The 25,676-nt window shown below is 38.0% G+C and overlaps 2 protein-coding genes across 3 annotated transcripts in view; one reads left to right on the forward strand and one right to left on the reverse strand.

Moving 5' to 3' along the window:
• The window catches only part of MED12L (mediator complex subunit 12L), a 314,505-nt gene that overhangs the window by 57,091 nt on the left and 231,738 nt on the right, over nt 1–25,676 (reverse strand). The window contains exons 17-24 of the mRNA XM_057315807.1: nt 16,380–16,527; nt 11,262–11,380; nt 10,465–10,608; nt 9,476–9,639; nt 6,386–6,517; nt 3,155–3,382; nt 2,153–2,294; nt 322–442 (exon numbers count right to left, since the gene is read on the reverse strand). Coding sequence (XP_057171790.1) covers nt 322–442; nt 2,153–2,294; nt 3,155–3,382; nt 6,386–6,517; nt 9,476–9,639; nt 10,465–10,608; nt 11,262–11,380; nt 16,380–16,527 — 1,198 coding nt within the window. The remainder of the gene's footprint in view (nt 1–321; nt 443–2,152; nt 2,295–3,154; nt 3,383–6,385; nt 6,518–9,475; nt 9,640–10,464; nt 10,609–11,261; nt 11,381–16,379; nt 16,528–25,676) is intronic.
• P2RY12 (purinergic receptor P2Y12) overlaps nt 1–25,676 on the forward strand; it is a 45,216-nt gene that overhangs the window by 15,924 nt on the left and 3,616 nt on the right. The window contains exons 1-2 of one of the 2 annotated variants that reach the window (XM_026497288.4): nt 16,345–16,783; nt 24,999–25,164. The gene's annotated coding sequence lies outside the window, so the exon portion shown is untranslated. Of the gene's footprint in view, nt 1–16,344; nt 16,784–24,998; nt 25,165–25,676 lie in introns of those variants that run through there. The other variant, XM_026497287.4, reaches the window with a different exon arrangement.

Consider the following 25,676-nt stretch of genomic DNA (forward strand, 5'->3'; position numbering starts at 1 on the left):
TACTCAAGGACATGTCTTCAGGTTTGCTATGAAGCTAACTTTTCTGGAATAATTTAAATATAAATGCTCCTTACAGTAAGAAGTAAGGCACTAAGCTATGCTTTTTCAGGAAACCAGAGGGCTTCCTTAAAAACCACCTTTTCCATAGGGATCCATTTGACGTTATGTAGAACACCACTGACCATTGTACAATCTTTACCTTAACACCACACCACTGCCCGAGGCATGGACCCTTCAATAGCACATTTACTGGGCTATAATAGCTAGAAACCACCCCAAGACAGCCATCAAGTAACAAGGGCCAGTCTGGATGTGCCGTACCTGCTGCTAGGAGAGAGGGAAGCGCGACGTGCTGCACGACGTCCTCCAGGGAGAAACACTGTCGTGCTATCAGAATAGCAATGAAAGTAGCTAATGAATCATGGAATGAAAGGTCACTCACCTTCAAGAAAAACATTGACATGTTTTAATACCTAACACCCTTTCAGGTAATATCTAAGATTAATATCTAAGAGAATGTAGGCAATACAAGTAAGATTTCAAATCCCAAAATGACCCAATAGGGTGAAATGTTAACACGTCAGGCTTATTATCCTCTAAGGACTATCTCTACTTTGTAAGACAAAGAATGAGGTTTACCTACATTCCAATGCTATCAGGAGATACTGAGCTTTACCGAGAGTACATGTAATTGAGCAAACCAAAAACAAAATCAAGAAATTCCTAAAAGATGTAGCATAAATAAAAATCTTTAGCAGAATAAGGCATCATCTGTCATTTAAGGGTAAGATCGATCATTAAGGAGCAAGGGACAAACAAGTAAGTTCCTCTAATTGAAAAATAAGCCTTATTAATGTTTTAGAGTTCTTTTCAGGGAGAACTATGAATAATTCTGTAACATAATTAAATTAGTTTTAAAAATGACTCTGAAAATTTCCAACTGAATCCTAAACTTGAAAGAGAATAAGAGAGAGAGAAGGAGGGAGAGAAGGAGGGAGAGAGGGAGAGGGGGAGAGAGAGAGAGAGAGAGATTGTGAAAAAAAGAAGGAAAATTAATTCATTCAGAATAAAACCTCTACCTATACTGACCTCACAAGACTTTGGAAGAGAACAATAACAAAAACAATCATAAAAGCAGCCTTCATAGTAAGTTGTACTATATGCCAATAACTATGGTTAATGATTTACAAAAATCACCTCATTTAATAGCACACCACCATGAGGCTCATACTATTATTAATTCTGATTTTGCAGATGAAGGAACAAAGTGGAGATAAAGTATAATAGAAAACATCCAAGAGGTTAAGGAATTATGTTAAAGATAAAAACTGGGATCTCTTCTGTCTGGAAAAGTGGGTAACAGATATGAGTTTGTACTTAAATGTATATATACATACATACACATGTGTATATATATAAAAAAAAACTTTGGGTACCTAACAGAATCGAGTAGAATTATCTATCTAGCCCTGAGATACCAGAACTAGAAAGTAAACCTCTAACTGGAAGGTGGTTTGTAAAATACATAAATATCTTTTACACAGAAGAAACACCAACATGTAACTCCAAAAAGTGACAGGAAAAACAGACTCATGACAGATTTTTAAGAAATTTACACATCATGGATGCAACAGGACATGCGAAGGAGATGAGTGATATATACCGGGAGTCTCTATCAACTTCCAGACACAATCACTAAGAAAGACTGAACACGCCAATGAATCTGGGCCTGGACACTCTTGGGCAACACGATGAAAGCTATATTCCTAGAATGCACCTTGATCGTTACAAAACAAAGTGGTTCTCTTCAAAGTGTAAACTGCTTTAGGTAAATTATGTCTTATACCATGAGGAGCCCAAGGCACGTGTTAAACAATATGGACCGACAGCTCTGAAGAGAACATTCTATATAAAAATCTCAGTTAAAAAGAGGGAAACTCTTGGCATCTCTGCTATAGATTAAGCTATTGTATTTATTTCTTTTTTTTTTTTCATTTATGTAATCCTTGGCAACCACATTCTCATTTATTGCTTTTGGGCAGAGAATGAAAAAATATTTTATATTTCAGGTAAGGGTTAAGTCAATTAAAAAGAATTACTAACTAAATATTTAATTGCACAGATGAGTTTTTAAATGAAAAAGAAAACTTACATCTACAGTGCAAAGTACATCATTAAACCCCCACACATGATTTGAAGAACAACAAAGAGCCTTCAGAACTCCCAGCCATTCTGAACTAAGAACAGTGCAGCAAGCTGTCAGCTCCGAAGAGAAATTGGCAATGTCGTTAATCCTAGGAAGAGGAAAAAGGACATAGTAGAAAGTAGCAAGAGAGAAACAGGCACATGCGATACACTTAATGAACACACACATACCTCACTAGCATCAAACAAGTCATCCCTTTCTAAGATGCAAAGATTTATTAAATGCCCACTTGTTAAATAACCTAGTAGAACCTGGAACCAATAATAAAAGTAAGTGGCTTCAAATGTTTTCTAATATTTAATGCTGTTAAGCAATCAGGACAGATGCCAATTAACATATTTTTGTTCTGAGAACAAATCTGACTTACAAATTTACATTTTTAGGGGTATCAAAAAAGTTAAAGACACTATGCAATTTAGGTAGGCCAAAACAGGGTGTTTTAAAATAGAGGTATTTTTTTAAGACTCTATTTATTTATTTGGAAAGAAAGAGCAAGCAGAAGCAGGGGGAGGGGCAGAATGAGAGGGAGGGAGAGACTCTCAAGCAGATTCCACGCAGAGCACAGACCCGATGCAGGGCTCGATCCCACAACCCTGAGATCATGACCTGAGCCGAAATCAAGAGTCAGAGGCCAAACCCACTGAGCCACCCAGGCCCCCCCATAGAGCACTTTTTTTGTGTGTCCTTGTATTATATGTTTTTATAAGTGGATAGGTAACTTGTAGTTTATATCTAAAGCATCTCATGCCAGAGCAATCAGCCCGAATAGCCTGACAGGCTAAGGCAATCACAGTATAAAGCAGGGATAAATTCAGGAATAAATGGGGGGAACAAAAAGCCAACAACTCCAAATGTCAGCCCAGGCAATCACTAACGACATTAGCTTAAAAGTAACACCAAGGCAATGACTAGGTCGTCAGATGTGAATTCCAGGGTAACCCAGCTCACCTTCCAGCATCCTGATGGCCCATACATACATTCATGAGCGTATTACAGACGAAGCTGTAGCGGTTGGCCGCATTGTCACTAAGGATCTTGCCCAGCATTGAGTAATTGATGCTACGAGCTGAAGGATTCTCAATAAAATCCATCATGAAGTCCGGATCCCATCGCAAGTTAGAATTTGCAGGCATCACATTATTATATATGGTTTGCTTAACTTTTGAACAGGCACTACTGAGGTTACAAGGAGAAAAGTTAAAAAAACAAAACTAGAATAACTAGAAAGCTATTTCGTTTAAGGACAGATTCGATGGCAGCAAATATAAATAATGTATTCCTAGAGAAGAGTCACATAAGGAGGTTTTCATTCCAACTTCTTAACAGTCTAGCAGATAACCAATCTAGCAGACAGGACTAAAGCCACCCACTAAATGACAGTAATTACAGCCTTCTCCACTCCTTCTCGGCAGACAATTTATATAAAAAGGTGTCAGCTGTCCCTGAAGGAGGTAAGCTTGCAACCTGAAGTATGACCTGTTCAAAATGATGAACATTTCACAGTCCTCAGTGCTTTTAAACATCTCCCGTATTCCTGCCTTAACCCTTGCCACCCTTTCTACTCAACATTTCATTTCATTCATTCACTTAGTAAGAGTTCTTAATTTGTTTCACTTTCTTTCTAAAAATGAAACAAAAACAAACTTTGTTCCTTGCTGGTTCCTTCCACCTCTCCATACCGAGAGTCATTTTAATGAAACGCACTTCAGCAAATAGTAAAGCATTGCCTCTTTTCCTACTTAATTCTACCAATCTATTCATGTCTGTCTTAAAAACCAAAAGAATCCTGCTTTACTCTCTCAATTTTTATAAGATTCATCGCCCACTTTTCTTTCTGTCTAGAGACTCCTCTCGAGTAGACTCTCGGCTACCTCCAATCTGTATTACATAATTTTTCTGAAATCTGTGGCTCGTGGTGAGGTCTCCTTAACTCTTCATTTCTAGGCTTTCTGTTTCATTTATTACACTCTTTCCAGATGAGCTTCCATGCTTTAATAAAACGGTAGCTGCTTCCTAGGTCACTCCCAAATTCTTACCACTCTCCGTTGCAGACATATATGGAATTAAGGAAACAAGTGAGACATTTTCCTTCTGAAATTTCCTGTACCTGAAAAACCTGACAGAGTAATAAAAGCAACACTATGCTCTAACGCCAAAATGACTTAGGTGCAAATCCAGGGTTCATCATTTATTAGCTTATGATGAGGAATAATCACTTGTTGATAGGAACAGTCATTTCTACTTCCTGAGGTTGTGGGGAAGAGTAAAGATCTTGATGGAAAGAGCCCAGCACAGTGCTCGGCACACGGCAGCAGCACGATCCGTGCAAGATGTATTTCCCCCCTCACACAACTTTAGAGATGCTCCTTCAGTTCTAATTATTAAAGCTGTTTTATTAGCATACTAACAGAAAGCTCTCTGAGTAGCTAGGCTTTTGTTTGAACATTCTTCTTAATCTTGATTGACAAATAATGCCCGACTTCAGGGTTTCCTGAGAGCTGCGCTGGCCTTCCAGGTCTTTAGTCGAGGAAACATGAGTGAGGGCCACTCCCTGTGATGTGACACTGTACTAACCCTCAGCTCACTGTTGGTCTCCTAAACCTCCACATGCCCAGGGTACATTACTTGAATTCACTTACTGAACACACTTGCACTACCGGGCAGGAGCACTAGGGGTCAAACAGGGTATTGGGGCTTTCTTGGGAAGTTCACTATTCGGTTTCAAGAACCAAATCATGTATGAGAAAGCTCTCCGAAAACCATAAACTGAAAATGAAAGCTGTCTGAATATGGGGTATTACTATTATTACATCATTTCTGTGGAAACATGTTTCCTAAGACCCACTCGAATGTTCTACAAGGGATTACGTGGAAACTTAGCTCATTTCATGATGACACACTCTCCTATTTTTTCCCCTATTGATACCATTAAAAACATTATGGTGGTTTTTTTGGATGTAGCTTTCATTCAGCAGGTTTTGTGCAGTGCCTGCTAGGAGACGAACGCTCCTCCAGGTCCAAGGATACGGCAGTGAAGAAAATAAAAGTCCCTCCTTTCATGAAGCTTACATACTAGGAGGAAGCCAGACCATAAATACATATAAAATTCAGCCAGTGGCAGTAAGTGCTAAGGTTCAGAGAATGACAGAGAGTAGGGCAAGAGGCTGCTATTTAGAACAGGACAGGCAGGGAGGTAGAGTAGTGAATGTACTGTGGGCTTGACCATGTAAGAGAGGGGAAAGACTACATGAACGGGAGCAGCGAATGCCAAAGCCCCAAGACAGGAGTGTGCTTTGAGCGTGTGAAGACCAGGAAGGAGGTCCGTATGGTTAGCGTGGAGTAGACAGTGGAGAAGAGGGAGAAGAGGAGATTGGATTCAGTAGATCCTGAAGGCTAGGTTAGGACCTTGAATTTTATTCTGTGTAGATAAGAAGCCACCAGAAAACGTCAAGTTATTCTTGTTTTAAAAGGATGACTTTAGTAGGTATGCTGACATTATGCTAAAGAGAGTCAGGGGTCCGAGCAGAGAAACCGGTTAGGACCCTGTAATAGTCCAACCGAGAGATGGTGGTAGTAACAGAGCAATGGCGAGCAGTCACGCTCTACACAAACCTGGAGCACGAAGCTCACCGAATTTACAGAGAACCGTAACTGATGGCTCTTTCCTTATTTCCTTCTAGATGACAAATTTACTTTGCAGCTATTATCTTCCCCTTTGTACCCCCGCCTACAATTAATAATCAAAATTTCCTCAAAATAACATTAAGTATGTATTTTCTAGCACCTATCTACTTGTGTGGGTCATAGCAAGCGCTAAGATGCAGAGAATGACACCCACTCAGGGACACCATCTGAAATAGGATGGTCAAGGAAGCAGAGAAGCAAAGGCGGTGAGAAAGTAAGCATGCAGACCAGCAGGGAAATGACATTCCAAGTGAGGTACCAGCAAGTGCAAAATACAGCATATGTCCTCTCGAGTTTATCTCAGAATTGCAATCATAGCTAAACATGCATAGTAATTGGTAGTAGAAGGTTAAAGTGACAATGAAAGGTAATAGAATATGAATTCTGGCAGATATAATTATGATTAATTTTCATTATTAAAAAGTATGACAATATCGGTTGGGTCACTACCAAGTACAGGCATAATGCTATTCCTGTTGACTTTCTTCTACCCACCTGAAGAGGTCTCCAAATTTACTTCTGAGGTGGCTACATGACACATAGAGATCATAGAGGTAGGCTAAGATGCATCTCTCCGGGGAGGAACATTCTGAGGGATTCACAACATGCTTTACCACACCACATAACCTGAGGAGAACAATATATGAAGAAATGAGACACATATTTTGCTAATGTATCTTATTGTTTGAATCTTTTAGAGTGAGAATATGTGCGTGTATTAAGAAAAAAGGTATCAGGTTTTTAATACTAATGATTGTAGCAATAATACATAATTGCATAAAATATCATTTTTCTATTAGGGTATTGAAATACTAGATGATTTTTAAAAAGACTTGGGAAATACCACTAACAACAAGAAATGAAAGAAATTCCTTCATACAGAAGGTATGTATGGAGGAATCCATCAATGAATTTGCTGTGACTAGAACACTAGAGGAAAGCTGTCATAGTGAATCTCTCTTCAGGAAAAAGACTCATAAATTCAGGCTGTTTGCAAAGATTCTTAAGTCCACTGCTTTGGAAAAGAGCAAGTCTCTAAACCAGTAAATCTGGGAAATTCATTTTCAGGATCATGAGCTGGTTCTGGCAAAAACTTGATGAATTCATGATCTGAGGTCACATTCTCCTTGTTTATCCAAACTAGACACAAATTTTACTTTACCTTACGTAAGAAATTAAGCCCCCTCCCTTTTTTTCTTTAGTGACATTCTCTAGAAGTCTTTGAACAAAGAAGTACTGCTACTATTCCACTTTGGTGCCCTTTTCCACATACCAGAAGGATAGTCCCTTTGGCCATAGTTCATTCAACACAAAGCTTCATACAACACACAAGTAAACACTGGGGGTCCATCCACCTATTTGTAAGTCTGATTCCACTACAGGGTTCAGTAATATCACAACAGTGTCATCAATGACTCAGATTATTAAAGCTGAAAAGGGCTTTTGAAATCATGATTCACCTTCCTCATTTTATAAAGAGGGAGCTGAGGCTCAGACAGGTGAAATACCCTGCCCACAGGCAAAAGACTAGTTCACGGTACACCCAAGAGGAGAGCTGAGGTCTCCACACTCCCAATTCTCAGCTCTCTCCACTATTCAGGGGGTGAAGGAAGCCAGAGATCTAGGCTATAAAGGCCAAGGAGGACACTACAATCACAAATACCAGAGGTGGAAATGACAAGACAATAAAAAAATGACAATGTTGCCTTCCAAACCCTGTGAATTGATACCAGCAGACAGAGCCACCAGACAGCTGATAAAAGCTGTCAATTACAGCAAAAGTATCCTGCACTTAAGAAGCAAAGTAGAGGATTCAATCTGTTAAGTATACTAACAAAAATTCCAGACGTACTCTAAAAAGCAAGAAATTATGTTTTGATTAAAGTAAACATTTATAGAGAGCTTAGTAGGCATCCATATCATAGCAGTCAGTGTTTCCTTTATTTTTTTTTTCACTTGTTAGAGATAAGAAAAACATTTTACACTGGGATCCAGTATATGCATATCAGTACAAAATAAGAGCTTTCGGGAAATATTTATCCTTAGTATGAATAAGAAAATAAAAATATAATATCAAATATGATTTTATGAACATTTAATAGATAATGCATTTAAAATGTCAAAATAAATGATACTAAAATAAATTTCAAAATAACAAAAATGAAATGTGTCAAAACCTATAATAATATTCATTTCATGACTAAGTAATGGGTTTCCAAACAGTTTAGAAAGCACAGTATAAATCAAGGAGCATAGTATAAATCTAAGCTCCTACTTAGAATAACTTTAAGCAATCTGGGAGATTTATTAGCTATGCAACGTTAAGTACATCGCTTCACCAAACATTTCATTTAAAAGACCCGAGTCTCAGTTTCCTGATTTGTAAATGGTACTAATTATGCAATTTTTTTTTTTTTAAGATTTTATTTATTTATTTGACAGAGATAGAGACAGCCAGCGAGAGAGGGAACACAAGCAGGGGGAGTGGGAGAGGAAGAAGCAGGCTCATAGCAGAAGAGCCTCATGTGGGGCTCAATCCCAGAACGCCGGGATCACGCCCTGAGCCGAAGGCAGACGCTTAACCGCTGTGCCACCCAGGCGCCCCTAATTATGCAATTTTATAGGGTAGTTGAGGGCAATTAGGTAGTCCCATATTTCCTGAACTCTAAAATGTTTATTTTCAAACTTTTAAAAATATCTGGAATGTTTGAGATTTCATTTAATAGTCTAAGTGTACTATTAATGTGGTAGCATTTCCTTTTCCAAAGAAAGCTTCTGTTAAATGGATGGCACTCTAGAATAGATTATAAATTGATTGCATGTGCTAGATTACAAAAAAAAAAAAAAAAAAAAAAGTACCATGGAACCAAAGAACCCCATGTTTTAAATCCAGGAAGAAAATGTCAGAAAAAGAGGTGTTTTTTGCTGTTGTTGTTTTAATATATATAAAGCCCTAGAGAAAGACGTCTGCAGTAGACAGACAGGAGATCCACACGAGTGTTTCGTCACTACATTCCACTTGTCCCTGTAACCTCAGCCTCTAATGCTTGGTCCAACTTCATGAGTGACAGTGAAGAAAACTTCACCCCGCAGTTCAAACAAACCAGAAACAGACTAAGAAACAAGAAAGTCATTTGTTCTAGATTAACTTCTGTCAAGATGTATTTAGTTTCTAAAACAAATGAAATTGAAGAAGCCAATATCGAAAATAACAATGCGTGCACAGCTCATTTGGTCTTGAATATAAACTGAAATTACAACAACGAAGCGGCTGTCACTTGCTCATCATTCATAATAAGCCATGGTTTGGGGCAGCAAATGACACAGTGTTGTAAATGACTGGCTCATATTCCTAGAAAAGAGGGGCAGGAAAGGAAGGCCCCTCTATTAAGAGAACACAGTTTTCATGCTTACATCTCCTTCTCTGATAAATATTTTCTGGCAAAAGTAGCCTTTAACTCTATCTTTTAAATTGAAACAAACACCTGTACTATTTTTCCTCTTAAAACCATTATGATATTCTATCACAAATTAATCATAGAAAACACTAATGGGAAAAACAAACATGATGTTTTATATACCAACCCTTCAAACACCTGGGCTGTCTGATCGGGATTCAGGATGAGACAGCTATGGTACCGCCTGAGAACAGCCACAATGCACACACACAGTCCCGTCGTGTAACTGCCTGCCAGGCTGGACGATTTCAGGAGCAGTTCGGCTTCCACAACACTCAGTTCATTTAGCAGCTACAATGGAAGAAAAGAGTGAATAAACATGTAGCTGCCAAAATGAATAGGAAAAACATTTATTTTCACAGGCCACAGATACACTGAGTCATTCTAATACCATTTTATCTCACCCATTATCCTGTCCCAGGACCGTATGCACACACAACTACAGTGTGAGAAAACAAGCCCCAGTGAGTTAAACTGGTTTTTATTTTTAGTCCCTTGCCAAGTTCTACAGTTTTTGCTCTGTCTAGACATCAGGGTACATACAATCAGAAAGTATTCAACACTCAAACAGCTACCAAAACTTGATGGCAGCCCAAAGTTCTAGACCAGATGATTTCAGAGAACATCCCCACCTCTCAGTTTTTCCTCTCTTCCCTTCTCAAGAAGACAGAAGTCATTTGTCATTACTTTCTTGTTATTAATGAAACATCTTCAATAATAGAAAACAAGTTTTATTTCTATTCACTAAAAGCAAGATAATAAATGAACTCAAGTATGTGTATAAGAAATTTAATGGGACAAATCAAATTGTAAGGTTTTGCTTTTTTTCCTCTTAACCTAAAATATACTCTATAATAAATAATAAATAAGCTTTCACCTTGCCTTATACAAAAGACAAAAATAAATCCTCAAAACCCTCACATTTTTAAAGGACTAATACATATCTTAGCGCCAATTATAATTATTTAATTGAAAACTATGAACACGGCTGAAATTAAAATACTAGTTGGATACTATTGATTCAGAATGTCTCTACTATTAAAAAATGCACTGGGTTGCTCATTTTGAACTATATGATGCCTAGCAGGTTTGCTTTCCTAAAAACGAGAGAAACACCTGTATTGCGAAGTCAATTAGTCCATTGATGTTCAGCGCTGGCTCCATAAGATCAAAGATAAGCTGAATATGGTGAGCCAAAGGGAGATGATAGGATGTTCCTGAAGCAAAGCTTGTGATTTGTTCCAGCACATTGTTAGAGATCTGGGCAACCAAAAACAAACAAACAAAATTGAAAATAATCGTAAGATCAATATTCAAAATTATTTTAATTTTTTAAGCAAGAAATTTGAATTTATATATTCTACTTAGAAGAAAGTTAAACATATTTCCACAGAAACCAAAACTATATACAAATCCAGTAACTTCCTTACTACAACTATAATTTGAAGGAATAAGCCAAGCGGTCATTAAGATCTTAACCTATCTTAATGGTAGAACAACTACGAATGCTCATTAATTTCTAGAGAACAGCTGAGTATCAATGGATTTGTAAAACAACACAGATCTGGTTTTTTTCTCATTTAGAGAGTATTTTATCTTAGTCATCAACAGATTTACCCCTCACCATAGCAATGTAGGACCAAAATGTAATAATGTAAATATTTTATTAGGGAGCATTTGATACAGTGTTGACTATTATCGTAAGGCGAAAGTATCTGTGATAAAAATTAATTTCTCTGAAGAAGGTAACCTGACACTTAAAACTGAACTACTCAATAGTATGAGATGATTCCAAATATGTTTTAAAACTTATCTATGCAAACAAATAACGCCCAAAACATATATTGCATAAAAGAAATTTGTAAGTAAATATGAATATTCCAAATGCATAACACACAGCTTTGAACAGCTACCTGAGACGTCACTTGATGCTGATCAAAATATGAAAGGAGCTGAAGTTTTGTGAACACGGTCTCCAGTGTCGGAAATGCTTCCTGTTTGTTCTTCCTGGCCTTTGGTCCTTCATCTCCAACTAAATATACAGTGGATATATTACTTTGCATTTAATAGAAGCTCTTGACTTTTTCAGGGGATACTTTTTATTGAAGTATGGCACATATGGAGAAGTGCACAAACTATGAATTTCTACAAAGTAAACTCATGTAATGAGACTCAAATCACAAAATCACATACCAGAAACCTAGATACCTCCTCGGGCTCCTCCTTGTCACCTCTCTGCCCCAGGGGATCAAGATCCTGACTTCTTCTAAAGGCTTGGATAAGTACTGCCCACTTTGGAACCACAGGAGACATACTTTTCACACCCAGCAGCTTTCACTCAACAATATGCGTCTGAGAATTGATCCATACCATTGAGGCAATTTTAACTTGTTCTAAAAATGAGTAATTCCCATTCATGGATAGTATACTAATGTGTGATATACCACCATTCATTTATTTATCCTAGTGAGTAGTTTCCAGATTTTGGCTATTAATGGAAGTACCTCTATAAACACTTCTCTTAAAATAAAATGAAAACAAGGAAAGGGGGAAAAAAAAATCACCCAGGGTCACACTGACATAATAGAAACTTTACTGGCATCTTGTTAGGACATTTACCATGATATTTCTCGCAAACAGTTAAATATGTTTAAAAAAAAAAAAAAAGGAAATTTATCCAATTTTAAATTCTTTCAGGGGTAGCAAGGAATTAAATCAATCCACATAATGGGAAAGTGCTGCATTTATCAATTTAGCATAAAGAAGTTTAAAGAAAATTAAAAAAAAAAATTGTGAGCACTACATATCCCAGGGGGACTCTTGTTCTTCTCCACAGTTCTAAGGATAAGATCCAAAAAGAATCAGATCCTACCTTAAATATATGAATTTATAAAGACAAATCTAAAAAAACCCAGAAAGGTCGGATTATATGATCTGTGTGATCATTTCTAATACCATGATTCTAAGTAGTCTAAGGCTACTGAGACGGGAGCTTCATTACTCCTATCTTCTTATTTGGGAAAGTTTACTTTCAGAGAGCAAGGGTCACTTTACAGATTTTTCTATTAAAGACACGGGGATTTCACTGAATGCAAAAAGATTTTGCTGAAGGCAAACATAGTGGCTTTAGAAAATAACATGAGAAGAGATTTTCTTTCAAATACAAGTAAGTGTAGTTTATAGGTGTACGCACAGGCATGCACACACCATGGTGTTTTATTTCCTAAAGCGAACAAACCCTGATAGCAGAGCACACAGAATTAAAAGGTGATGAGTAACAGAAGGTACAAGACTGTGCCACTTTTGTTAAACAACACCAAATCTAATGCAAAGAGTAAGTCCATTCAACCTTTTTGATTTTCAATATCTATTCTCAAATTAAGTGTGGTCGTTTGCCTTCTATATAGCTGCCCACGTGTAATAAGGAGGCTTAAAATATTCAAGTTTTGAATTTTTCATGAGCTAACATCATTGATCTAAGGCTGAAAACTCACATGAATGGTCTCGGGTACAATATGCGATAGAAGTGAAGTGAACATATTTAATCAGTCCTTCCTGGGACCAAAACAAATAAACGAGCAAAAATAACACACTTGTGGAAGAACAGCCAGCATGAGAATTCACAAATGCATTTTTTTTTGGTTTATACTAAATAGGCTCTATTTTACTTACATGTAGCTAACTTTTTTTTTTTTTTTTAAGATTTTATTTGTTTGACAGAGAGAGACAGCAAGAGAGGGAACACATGCAAGGGGAGTGGGAGAGGGAGAAGCAGGCTTCCCGCCAAGCAGGGAGCCCAATGCAGGGCTCGATCCCAGGACCCTGGGATCATGACCCGAGCCAAAGGCAGATGCTTAACAGCTGAGCCACCCAGGTGCCGCCTGTAGCTAACTTCTTAAAACCTCATACAATTGGGTTCTTGGCAATTTAGATTCTTTTTTTTTTAACTTAAGAAATTAGTGGTGGCTGGGGCGCCTGGGTGGCACAGCGGTTAAGCGTCTGCCTTCGGCTCAGGGCGTGATCCCGGCGTTATGGGATCGAGCCCCACATCAGGCTTCTCCGCTGTGAGCCTGCTGCTTCCTCTCCGACTCCCCCTGCTTGTGTTCCCTCTCTCGCTGGCTGTCTCTATCTCTGTCGAATAAATAAATAAAATCTTTAAAAAAAAAAAAAAAAAAAAAAAAGAAATTAGTGGTGGTTCTCAATGGACTACTTTATTTTAATGATATTTACACAAATAACAATGTAGTCATAATCCATGGTTTCTCCTTATCTCTTTTATGTTAATTTGCCTTCATAATACATTTTATTGCTCTTGCTTATTTTTGGTTTTCCTTTTTAAAAAAAAAATCTTTAAATCCTGGAAATTTTGGCCTTTCCTGTCATTGTAAACTTCATTAATGTTAAAAAAAAAAAAAAAAAACAACACTGACGACCAACGATGACTAGCCAATGTAAATGGAAAATGAAGACTGACCATACTCAACTGGGAAGTGTTATTTGAACTCCCATAGAAGGCCTGGCTGATGTGAGAACACTTCTAATCAGTTCCTCAGAACCATACTTTTCTATGTAGCCAGAAATCAAATACACACTAACAAAGCTCTGTTTTCCTGCCTTACCAGTTCTCCTCTTTGCTGAAACAGTGGGCAAATCACCATTAATCAGAGGTACAGCTAGCTAGCTTCTGGTGAGCATACCAGGCTTTAAGTTGTGACCTCAACTATCAGAAGACAGTTCACTATAGCCCAAATTAACATATTTCTGATTGAGGAATTTCATCTAAAATGAGGGAAAGAGAGGGGCACCAGGGTGACTCAGTGGGCTGAGCATCTGACTCTTGGTTTCGGCTCAGGTCATGATCTAGTGGTTGTGGGATCGAGCCCCTGGGTGGGCTTCCCACTCAGGGTGGAGTCTGCTTGAGTTTCTCTCCCTCTGCTCTTCCCCCCACCCCGCTCCTGCATACTCTCTCACTCTCCAAAATAAATAAATCTTTAGAAAATTAAAAATAAAATGAGGGAAAGACAAACATCCCCATTGCAAATCTCTCTCCACAGTGATGGTTTGACTGCTCATATCTCAAAAAGTAGCATGAAACAACAATGATTTTCCTCTTTGTGAGTCCATAAGCAAGAACTGCCTATTTCAGAGACTGGTACAAAGATAGGATAGACTGTATGTAGTCTGGCATTAAACATTCATCGTGAAGGAAGGAAGTAGGCTCAACAAAAAAGGACACCGCATTGTTTCCTTCCCCTCCCGACTCCTCTCAGCCCTCAAAGCCCAAAAATGCCATAAGATCAGGGAAGACTCTCTAAAATTAATTTTGATGAAACATGTATTACTGACCCTTCTAAAGAAGACAGTGGCCACCCGATTTCCAAGTACACAAAAAGAAGTTTCAAATCTCTTCGCTAGCTATAGTGCTTCTAAATTCAACCTTCTACATGCAATCCATTTCCTCTTTTTTTCTAACAGAGAGAAACAGCAAAACAACAGATCAACAGTTTTTCTTAGAGCAGGTTCTTTGTTTCTGGGTTTTTGTTTGTTTTTTTAAAACCAAGCTTGAGAATGACAGGCCAATAACAACAAGGTTTCATTTCCCATCCACAACTCTTGGTTGTTCCCTCACAGGGCCAGTTGGTACAAGATCCTTCAGTGGCCTTGGAAGGGAGGGGAGTCAGGGAACTGTTGTACATCACCTGAAGTAACTCTTCCATTATGTTCTAAAGACGATTGCCTCAAACAACAGACACCTGCAACACCACATTCACACTGAAAAACACGTGGCCTTCATACCTCGTTTGTGCATGTGCTCCGCTACCGATGGAGAGGACACAGAGCTATTTGCATTAGTTCTATCTGCACTTTTCTCTAGCAAAGATCTAGTATGGGAGAGCTCTAGTAAATCACCTGGTTAGAGTCTAAAGAGTAGAGGCCCTGTGAAGAGGTTCATAAAAACATATGTATTTTGCACTGGCCAACAAACAGGGTTCCTAGAGCAGTTTATGCCATGTGAAGGAAGAACACTGTTTGCATAGGGAAAATCCAAACTTTTTTTTCTTTGTTTATTTACATAATAAAGAAATAAACACCAGTAATAGTAGTGAAGTATATATAATGATATCATATTTTAAATCTTATGACTGTCTGATAAAATAAACAATCCTTAAAAAGAGTGATTAGGCAAATGTGAAGTGGATAATTACAGAATTCCAATTATGCAATGTGGTGACATAATATAAAGGCATAGCTTCACTGTAAAAAACTATGTCAAGAGCATGGGAAAAGACTATTCCAAGTAAAGAAAGCGTTATAGAGCAAAGACCCAATTTTCTTCATTAGTCGAAATCATTTGGTGTTATGGGTTGCCACCACTACCTATTACAATTACTCATCTGAATAATGTAAAACAAGATCACCAACTACACTGCCATGATTTTCAATTACCGTGCCAATGTGAGTACACAGGCAACCTATGAGCTTAAATAAGGATGGTAAAGGGGCGCCTTGGGTGGCTCAGTTAAGCATCTGCCTTCGGCTCAGGTGATGATCCCAGGGTCCTGGGATCAAGCCCCACATTGGGCTCCCTGCTCATCAGGGAGCCTGCTTCTCCCTCCATCTGTACTCTCTCTCTCTCTGTCAAATAAATAAAAATCTTAAAAAAAAAAAAAAAAAAAGGATGGTAAAGAATTGAAGAAATGGAACTTTTCCAGACTAAGGGTTATCCAAATCCTTCTTTAGTACTTCACTTATGCTTACTGTAGAAAATTTGGGAAGAATGAAAAAAAAAAGAGGGAAGAAAATTAAAATTACCTATATCTATCTATACAACATGGTATTTTAATAAAAGGAATACTATAAATGGAACCAAGGCCTTAAAATTTCAATGTGCTTATTCATATTTCAATATGACAGTCATTCAGGAGAGGAAACACTCTGGTGACAGTGCCATGTAGGACTCTGATAAAGACTGTGCTAAGAGGAAGGGCAAAAGACAGCACAATGGGAGCAAATGCATTAAGGCTCTTTACCCCCTGTCTCTGTGGTGCTCTTCTTATTTAGGATTTTCAAAATATCTTTGGTAATCTTCTTCAACTGATGCCTCGCTTCGTCACGCTCTTTGCCCACTCCATAAAGAAGGATTGTGCGCTGGTTACATTCATGACTTGAAGATTCATCCTGAAAAACAGAAAAAAACATTTTGAAACCCTTGTTTGCAGGGGTGGGGTTGCATTTCACATCCATGAAATGCACTAACCACAGCATCTCCATGCTGGCTTGCGCTGGTGGCATCCCGCCCACCTTTCAATTCACCTCAACCTCCACTGGCAACACCCTTGTTTTTCCAGTTTGGAACTTGCTAAAGTTTAAAAAAAAAAGTGTCAACTGACCTGAAGTCTTAATAGAAGCATTTGATGTGGGCGTACCCTACAGAGTAAGTTTTGACTCTTGAAAACTTTTCATTGTTTAAAATTTGACATGGTAATAATTTCACATCATATTACATATTATCTAGTCATACGTCTTCCTTACGGAAAATGTTATTTCTTAGCAAGCTTGGTTTTCTATATATGGCATCATTAAATATTTTATATTTTTTTAAAAAATGATCTTGCTAGGACCCTCAGGTACTTTGAGGGAAAAAAAAATGTTCCATTGGCTTCCAAAATGACTGTGTGAGGTGTATGTATATTTATTTCCAAATGACAAAACGGTAAAGAAGGTAGGTCTCATTAGGTGTGAGGCAAATAACTGGAAATGCACACATGTTCTGCACCACCTTCCTCTACTGGACCACCTCCGCCCCTGCCCCACAGACACAGTAAATTCAAGCACTATTTTTCCCACAAGGGAAAAGAAATAACTTAGAGACAGCATAACAAAAACACATACATACCACTGAACACATCCTATACTCTTCCATTTTCTTCATAAAATTCCAAGCTCTGTCTCAGTACAACCCCTTTTCATAGTTTTTTGTACATGTTTGCCCATGTTAGGCACTTATCCTTCCTAACAGTATCTAATTCTAAGGAGCTTGCATGAGCAAAGACTATTTCCGAGGGAAGATTAACTGTACTGTGTTCAGAATGGCTACAAAAAAGAGCAAAAGCCTTGAGACTCGGAGTATTCTAAGCTTCGCTTGACTTATTTAAAAAATAAAACAAAACAAAAACTCTGCACTCTGCACAAAGTTGCAGCTTGCTTCTGTCCTCTTGAAATAAGAGCCTGTTTTCTCTCTCAGCTTCTGTCACTTTCCATCAGGTCACCACTTTTCTTTGCATTGATTCCTCTTCTATTACACACTCCTAGAAACACGAATTTGTAAACCCTGATGATCCATCTTGCTACCCTGTGCAGGAATAATCAGTAATGTTTCAGGTGTTCAAATTTGCTTCTTTAAAAAAGAAAAAAAAAAAAGAGCTAGGAGCAGGTATCTTCTAGAAGTTGTTATTATTTTGTATTCTGAATATCCAAATCTCCTCCGAGGTTTTAAAAGACAGATCTAATCACAGGATAAAGTCAAAACAGATAGTGATTCCCACATTTCATTGCACACCTGAATGATCTGAGCTGCTTAGTAATCTCCAATTTTTGTTGTCATTACAGAGCATTACTGATATCTTTCTTTTTTTTGTCTGGTGGGATGTGTACATATGAGCCCTGGAAGGGAACAGGAGGAGATGGAGAAAACTGTACAAAACTCAGGCAGGGGAGGCACCTGGGTAGCTCAGTCAGTTAAGCACCTGTCTTCAGCTCAGGTCATGATCTGGGTGTTCTGGAACCCAGCCCCACGTCTGGCTCCCTGCTCAGTGGGGAGTCTGCTTCTCCCTCTCCCTCTACCCTTTCCCCTGCTGGTGCGTTCCCCCTCTCTCCCCATCCCTCAGATAAAAAATAAAATCTTATTAAAAAAAAAACAAAAAAAACCCACAACCCTCAGACAGTGCCAGTCATGTGTCCTGGCAATTGTTTTCAGTCAAACAGTTCTAATGTAAACTTCTGTGTGATGAGTGATGGAAAGAAGTCAGCAAGGTTACTGAACAACTGCTTTTAGAGTACCTACTTATGGGAAGACAAGATGCTAGGAACCCTGAGAAACGACAAATGGTCCCTGTCCAGGAGGAGCACAGATTCAGTGTCACGAAAGTAGCATTTGCAGAGCTCGTCACAGACACATCAATACTATGGCTTCACCTGTACCAGTAACAGGTAGGAGAGAGCTCAGGGTAGGACAGAGCTGTGACTCAATTCAGGTTGTGCCATTTGTGAACTCCATGGTCCTTTGAGGCTTTCTGTCCTAATAAGCCTTTCTGGGCCTCAGATTCTTCCCCTGAAAAATGGGCTAATGCCACCCTTTTAAGATTTTTGTAAGAATAACTGAGATGATGTAAAACGCTTAGCAGCATTATCAGACAGACGCCACTGCCCCACTGCTGTCCATTCAGATTTCTACAGTTCCACTTCTCACTTGCATGCACCCCAGTTCCACACTGGACTGCGTTACTCAACATTTCCTCAAGACACTGAGGGTACTTCCTTCCTTTGCTGTTGCTCCTCCTGCCACCTAAAATACTCTCGACAGGCTGCCCCTCAACGCACTAAGTGCTGTGCACAATTACAGCCTCAGGTCCCTCACTGTCACCTCAGTTAGTGAAAGCCCTCAGCACAGGAGGAGTGGGGAAGGGAGGAGAGCCTTTGGAGCACTTGCCACAGGGTAATTCACTTTTGATCTACTAGTTTAATGTCCCTCCCTGCTAGACTGTCAGTTTGTGAGGGAGAATCCCAGGTCTGTTTTATTCACATTATATTCTCCTTAGAAGGCACTAATTAGGTACTTAATATATGCTGTTAGGGATAAGAGCAATATGTTCTCTTTGGGAGGGAGGGAAGAACCAAGAGAGCGGAGATATGAAGGAGATAAATGAGCCATCAGATGACGCACACATACTCTCCATAATTAATAAGATGAATGGACAAGTGAAAGTCACAGAAGTCAGGGGACATTTAACATTGGGGGCCATCAACAGTGTCAAATGCAGTAAGAAATTACAATGGATGTTGCCTCTCTGACTTGAGTACTTAAAAAAAAAAAAAAAAAAAAAAAAAAAAAACTACTTACGAGCCTCAAAAGAGAAGTTTCTCTAGAGTAGTAGGGGACAGAAAGCCGGAAACAGGGTTGTAGTAAGAGTAGATGGTGAAATGGTAAAGGTGAGGGAAGTAACCCACACTTACTAGTAGTTGGGCATGAAGCTTGAAAGGTGGGGGAGGAAAGATATATTAGGATAACCAACGATGTTTCAGAGAAAGGAATCTCCATGAAGGAAATCCAGTTTGGGGGGCGGGGGTAGATAACTCATAATGAAGGTAGAAAACAATGGCTGCATGTTTGGATTAACGTGGAAAGAAGACAGGGACAACTTTCGACTTACACACAGAGGAAAAAGAAAACTGGTGAGAATAATACAGGGAAATTTGGAGATAAAGAAATAAGGAAACTGAAGAATCTTGTATCAGTTCATTGGCCCTCATCTGCTCCGGGAGTTGGGCCAGAAGCAGAGCGAAGAGTTGAGAGTGAGTGGAAGAAATTAAAAAGCAAGAGCAACATGGCTTTAGCTGCAAAAGAACCACCATCAGCCTCTACATGGGGCCTGAAGACCATATTTGTGTCTGATATTAATATTTTTAGGTATATCATGATAGCTGTTACTGGTCTTCAAAGAGGAAAGGCAGAGATAGTTTAAAAGCAACTGTTTTTCACTGGCTTACAAAATTTATATCAACTTTTTGTACTTGTCAAAAATATGTCTTCAAGTAGCAATTCATACTACATGAGAACAAGGTCAACCTTAGAAAATGGACCAAATATTTCCAAAGGTATCAATGAGTTCTGCTCCTTCAACTAGGTATTAAAACCCCTCAAGCTGCATAGTTGTAAGTAATATCAATGACTGGAGATCAGTACCAAAGAATTACTCTCTTATTTATACCCTGAAGGACAGACTTGTTGGGCAGAAAAGAGAATCAACTGGACAGTCCATAGAAGTCTAGCCACCCCTCTCATGCCAGCCCGCTGTTGTGCTTAGGTTGGACAGGTCATCTCACCTATAAACTAACTTCTGAAAATTGCATCCCCAGGATCAATTTCTCTTTTTCTCCAGAAAATATCTGACACTCACAAAGACTAGTGATCAAGAAACTAGGGGGATACATGTCCAAAAAGCCCTAGAAGGCTTGTAGTACTACAGAAATTAAAATAGATCTCTTGAGCCAAATACCCTTAGAAGGAAGAACTGGAGTTAACTGAATGAAATGAAATCTCTTCTAAGTCATCACCAAAACATAAGTGATTAGAAATGTTGCCAAAACATGCGTGTGTTCATAAGATGTGATAACAGATATGAGATAATCAGAGATGTTTATTCTCCTTTTACCTCATTCATACTTCCTGGTATTTCTACAGTGCCCCAATAATCACGGAATTTCAAAATTAATAAATTAATGTTCTTTTTAAAAAGAGATTTAAAAAGGAATCCCACTCTAGATGTGCTTCCTTTTCTTCCAAACACTAAGACAAAATAGATGAAGTGAATGCAATGGTCCTCCGAATAAAACAAAATACAGCATTTCATACTTCCCAACACTCTGTAAATAAAGTGCACAGAGTACCCCACCCCAACTCCCAGAAAAGTAGTAAAAACCACATTTTAAGGGATCCCTGGGAGGCGCTGTTCGTTAAGCATCCGAATCTCAGATTTTGGCTCAGGTCGTGATCTCAAAATCATGAGATGGAGCCCCGTGTCTGGCTCCACACTCAGCACAGAGTACGCTTAAGACTCTCTCCCCGCCCCTCCCCACCGCCAGGATGTACAGGCTCTCTCAAAAAAAAAATTAATAAATCTTAAAAACAAAATACTTTTTAAAAACAACAGAGTGATTGACATAAAAATTGTGCTTTAGTTCATCTATTTTTCATATAAAAATTGTGCTTTAACCTATTTAAATGAAAACTGTTAAGAGGCCTAAAAAATTTCTTTTAGCTTAGTCTTTCAATATGTCACTTTATTCTGTTTAGAATGAATTAACTTCAAATAAATGTTACATGAGTGATAAGCCTTGGGCAGGGGTGTAAGAAGGGAGTGACATGCATGGGGAGGCTGTGTCAGAGGAACAAGAAATTAGCAGCGTCTTCTCATTCATTACCTAAAATGGAGTAACTTCTTTAAATTCAGAAAATAGGAGACTCCTTTTATTAGATTTATATAGGAAACTTTTGTTCTACAATAGCTTATAGCCCATGGTATGGCTGAAATGACAGCTTTATCCAACAGGCTCAATGTATCCTAGGAGCACAATGCAATGAATGTCAGTGGGGTTGACCACACACACACACACACACACACACACACACACACACACACAAAGTTCTCTGCTTTCAAAAGCAAAACAATCAAGCCAGGGATGACAAATAATTGGATCAACATAGCATTATCTTTTACTAACTACCCCAAACCCAGGACTCCTTACTTGTGGCATCTAATATATAACCTAAATTTCTATACTCTTAATAGGTGAAACCACTCGATTATGTAAGAACTGCCTTAAAATGCATGTATTGAAACACAACATCAACTAATGTCAAAATGACCACATTCTGAAACCATAAAATGTTACAACTAAAACAGCCTGAGACCTAATCAAATGTCTCAATTACATCTCCGTCCTCTGGCGCTAATCTGGTTCCACAAGGACCACCGGGTCCTACCAGTTCAAGACATGGCTCTCTTGAGTTCAGAGTAATCCCAGCTGAAGTAAATATTTTTCAGATGAGCAGACTACCATTAACAGATGTGGCAAAATAAGTAAACCAATTAAACCACTTACATGTAAAAATTCTGGGGTATAAATTCATTTTTCTAAGTCATCTCAATCACAGAAATAAACCAAATCAAAATTAGTCCTCTCCAATGGTAACACAGACAATTACAAACTGCACATGCTGTTCTTATTAATGAGACTGAAGTGCACAACTTGATCTACTTCAATTGGTAGGATAATATACTTGACCCTTGAAAAATACAGGTTTGAATTTTGTGGGTCCACTTACGTGCAGATTTTATCAATAAATACAGTAAGTACTATAAATGTATTTTCTCTTAAGATATTCTTAATAACATTTTTCTCTAGCTTATTTTATTGTAATACAGTATATAACACATATAACATACAAAATACATGTTAATCAACTGCTTACATTATCAGTAAGGCTTCCACCAACAATGGGCTACTAATAGGTTTTTGGAAAAGTCAAAAGTTATATGCATATATCAACGAAACATCAATTTCAAACTTAAAAAAAAAATTAAGTTCTGTGCAAATTTTCAACTACTATAGCCCCTAACCCCCATGTTGTTCAAGGGTTAACAGTGTACTTTTATAATCTGAAAGGCTTCTCACCTAAAGATTTTAGTCACTTTCAGAGTCAAGTGGCCTACAGATAGGTATGGTTCTAAGTGAAAGTCAAAGGCAAGTTCATTTAGACCAAGAGCTGGAAGCTTTCATTCACCCCTCAAATCCCTAGTCATAGCCTTCTAGGAATTTGGAAACAAATTCTTCAGAAAGTAGTACGATTTCTGTATCCTAAAGTAGTGTTCATTTATATGGCATATTAATCTGTTGAAATCAATCATGATTTTTTTTTTCACAAGCCTTGTTTCATATGAAATCTTAAAAATACTTCATAAACATCCTTTAGACTAAAGTTTACAATTTGCTGTACCGGCAAGTATGACTTCTATTTTCTTGAAAAACATACGACTATTCCATTCATGACATTTACCTCTCGCTCCTGGGCCTCAGGGCGGGGAGAGGGGGGCTTGTGCAGACTGTGAGATGAGGAGGATTTCTACAGCACAATGGTTACAAATGTAGGCTCTGAGATCAGACGTCATGGGTTAGCATGGGGTCTCTAACTTCACTGCTCTGCTCCTCAGTTTCCATCATGCAGAGAATGGAAATAGTATGAAATAATACTCTTCAGAGAGTAACTGAGATCATAAAATAAGTCATGACAATATAAGGGGTCAAATGTTGGCTATTATTATTCTGAAGTGTACATAGGCATAAAAGTGTTTTCCAAAAGTATAATTTTGTGTCTCCAAACCAACTAACAACTATTAAAATTTGTTAACTGCAATAAATTTCAAAACAAAAATAACTTAAAACTACCCACTTTTCCAGGGCACCTGGGTGGCTCAGTCAATTGAGCAATCTACTCTGGTTTTGGCTCAGGTCACGAGATCAAACCCAACAGCTGGCTCCATGTTCAGCATGGACTCCGCTTGAGATTCTCTCTCCCTCTGCCCTGCCCCTGCGTGCTCTCTCTCTCTTGCTCTAAATAAATAAATAGATAAAATCTTTTAAAAAAAGAAAAAAGAAGAATATCCACTTTTCCAAGAGTTTAATATCAACCTCTAGATGACTAACAGATCGGGATCATTATGTGACTGAATGTCTGACTGAAATTACTCAAATTTATAGCTTAACTACAAACTCTCAATGCCAACAAAATTCTCAGGGCAGTGTAAATCCATAATCTTCAAACTTCACTGTGCATGAGCTTCACTTGGAAGTTGGATTTCATTAAAGTATAGCTAAGAGGTACACCCCGAGTTTCTGAGTCACTGGAGCCAGGTTCATGCCCAAGAATGTGCATTTGTCACAACTTCTTAGCCGATGCTGAGCTGCTATTCTGCTCTTTGAAAATTGGTATCAAAGATGATTTAAACACATGCAGCGACAGACAGACTCAAAACTCCAAAGAAAGAAGTAACCAAAATCCAGTAGATTCACCCAAGTGGATCTACTAGAAACAAAAGAACATTATAGTTTGAAATACTGTATGTGTCTGTGTGAGCACCAAAAACAGTATTTACATAAAGGCATTAATGAAACAGGGATCCCTTTATTTAATGATATATTCCCCCCAAACCAAAGCAAGGTTACAAAAAAATTGTTTATATTTAAATCCTATTTAAGAAAAGCACGAAAGACACTTTATATAATAAGTCTGGCAAAGGAGACAACTGTTTTTCTTTTTTAATGTAATTTTGGAATCTTAAAATTTATAATGAGAGGAAACTGTTTCACGTACAAAGACTTGATCAAACACAGATTTAAAATAATAACATTATTAACCAGGAAAAAAACAAGGAGCAAGAGACTTAACATCCGTAACAAGCACACATTTCGAGTTAATGTAATTACCTGTTATAAGGCAATATATCACCCAGCTTAAGCACGGTATGTTTTCAGGTAAATAATCATCTGAGAAAGCAAGCCTGCAACCTCTCCAGGAAGCAGACTTCAAAAAGCTTGATCTCAACATGGATTTATCATGTGCATGAACAATAACGAAAAGAACTCATAAAGCATCAAAGTCTATGGCAGGTTTCAGCAAAAAGCAGCAAGATTTTAAAATTGCTTCTTAAAAGATGAATTCTTACCCACCCTGCCCCACATTTCACGGGGAAATAAAAGCAGAAGTCCTAAAAGGGGCCAGACGGAAATACAGTGTCTGCACAGCTTTGAGTCCAGGGCATTGGAAGGTAATTTCTGACTGTGAAGTCCTCTCTTCCTCTCTTTCTCTCTAGAACACTCAAGATTTACTGATGAAAACTCAGCAGATACTCGATCATAAGGAGTTATAACAACTAAACTAAGACATTGAAAGGAAAATACCAGATGCCACTCTGCAGGACATATTAAACGCCACTTAATGGATACATTTAAATCCTCCTGAATCAACAGAGTAACCAGGTAACTTTATATCTAAAAGTATTTGACAAATCTGTGTGTTTACAGGATGATAGGTGTGTACATGTTTGTCAAGTTTTCTTAAAATTAGAAACCTTTAATAATAATTGATACCAATTCATGTACTTATTTGGAATAAAATTTAAAATACAAGCTGTATTAATGCTGTTAGAGACAACCACTAACTTCTTCATTAAATACAAACACACACAAAACATGGAAATAAAATATAAATGGTCTTATTTTACCTCAAGTGGAAAGTGAGCCTTAAATATAGACAGATGGAGGTGATACTCTTGATATCAAGACTACTCATTAAATAAGATACAGTCCATGCAAAATTAGCATTCCCAACGCATCATTTCCAAAAATATCAGAGAATGCACAAAATAGAGTAAACCGCAGTAGCAAGGAAGCTTAAAATCTACCATCTTATCTCAATCTGATACTGAATTTTCTTTAGTATTTGTTTTTTAACTTAAACTGGGGAGGAGGTGTTGAAATTGAAGTCACAA

The sequence above is a fragment of the Ursus arctos genome, unplaced genomic scaffold, assembly GCF_023065955.2.
Source record: "Ursus arctos isolate Adak ecotype North America unplaced genomic scaffold, UrsArc2.0 scaffold_20, whole genome shotgun sequence".
In the NCBI taxonomy this organism is placed as follows: domain Eukaryota; kingdom Metazoa; phylum Chordata; class Mammalia; order Carnivora; family Ursidae; genus Ursus; species Ursus arctos.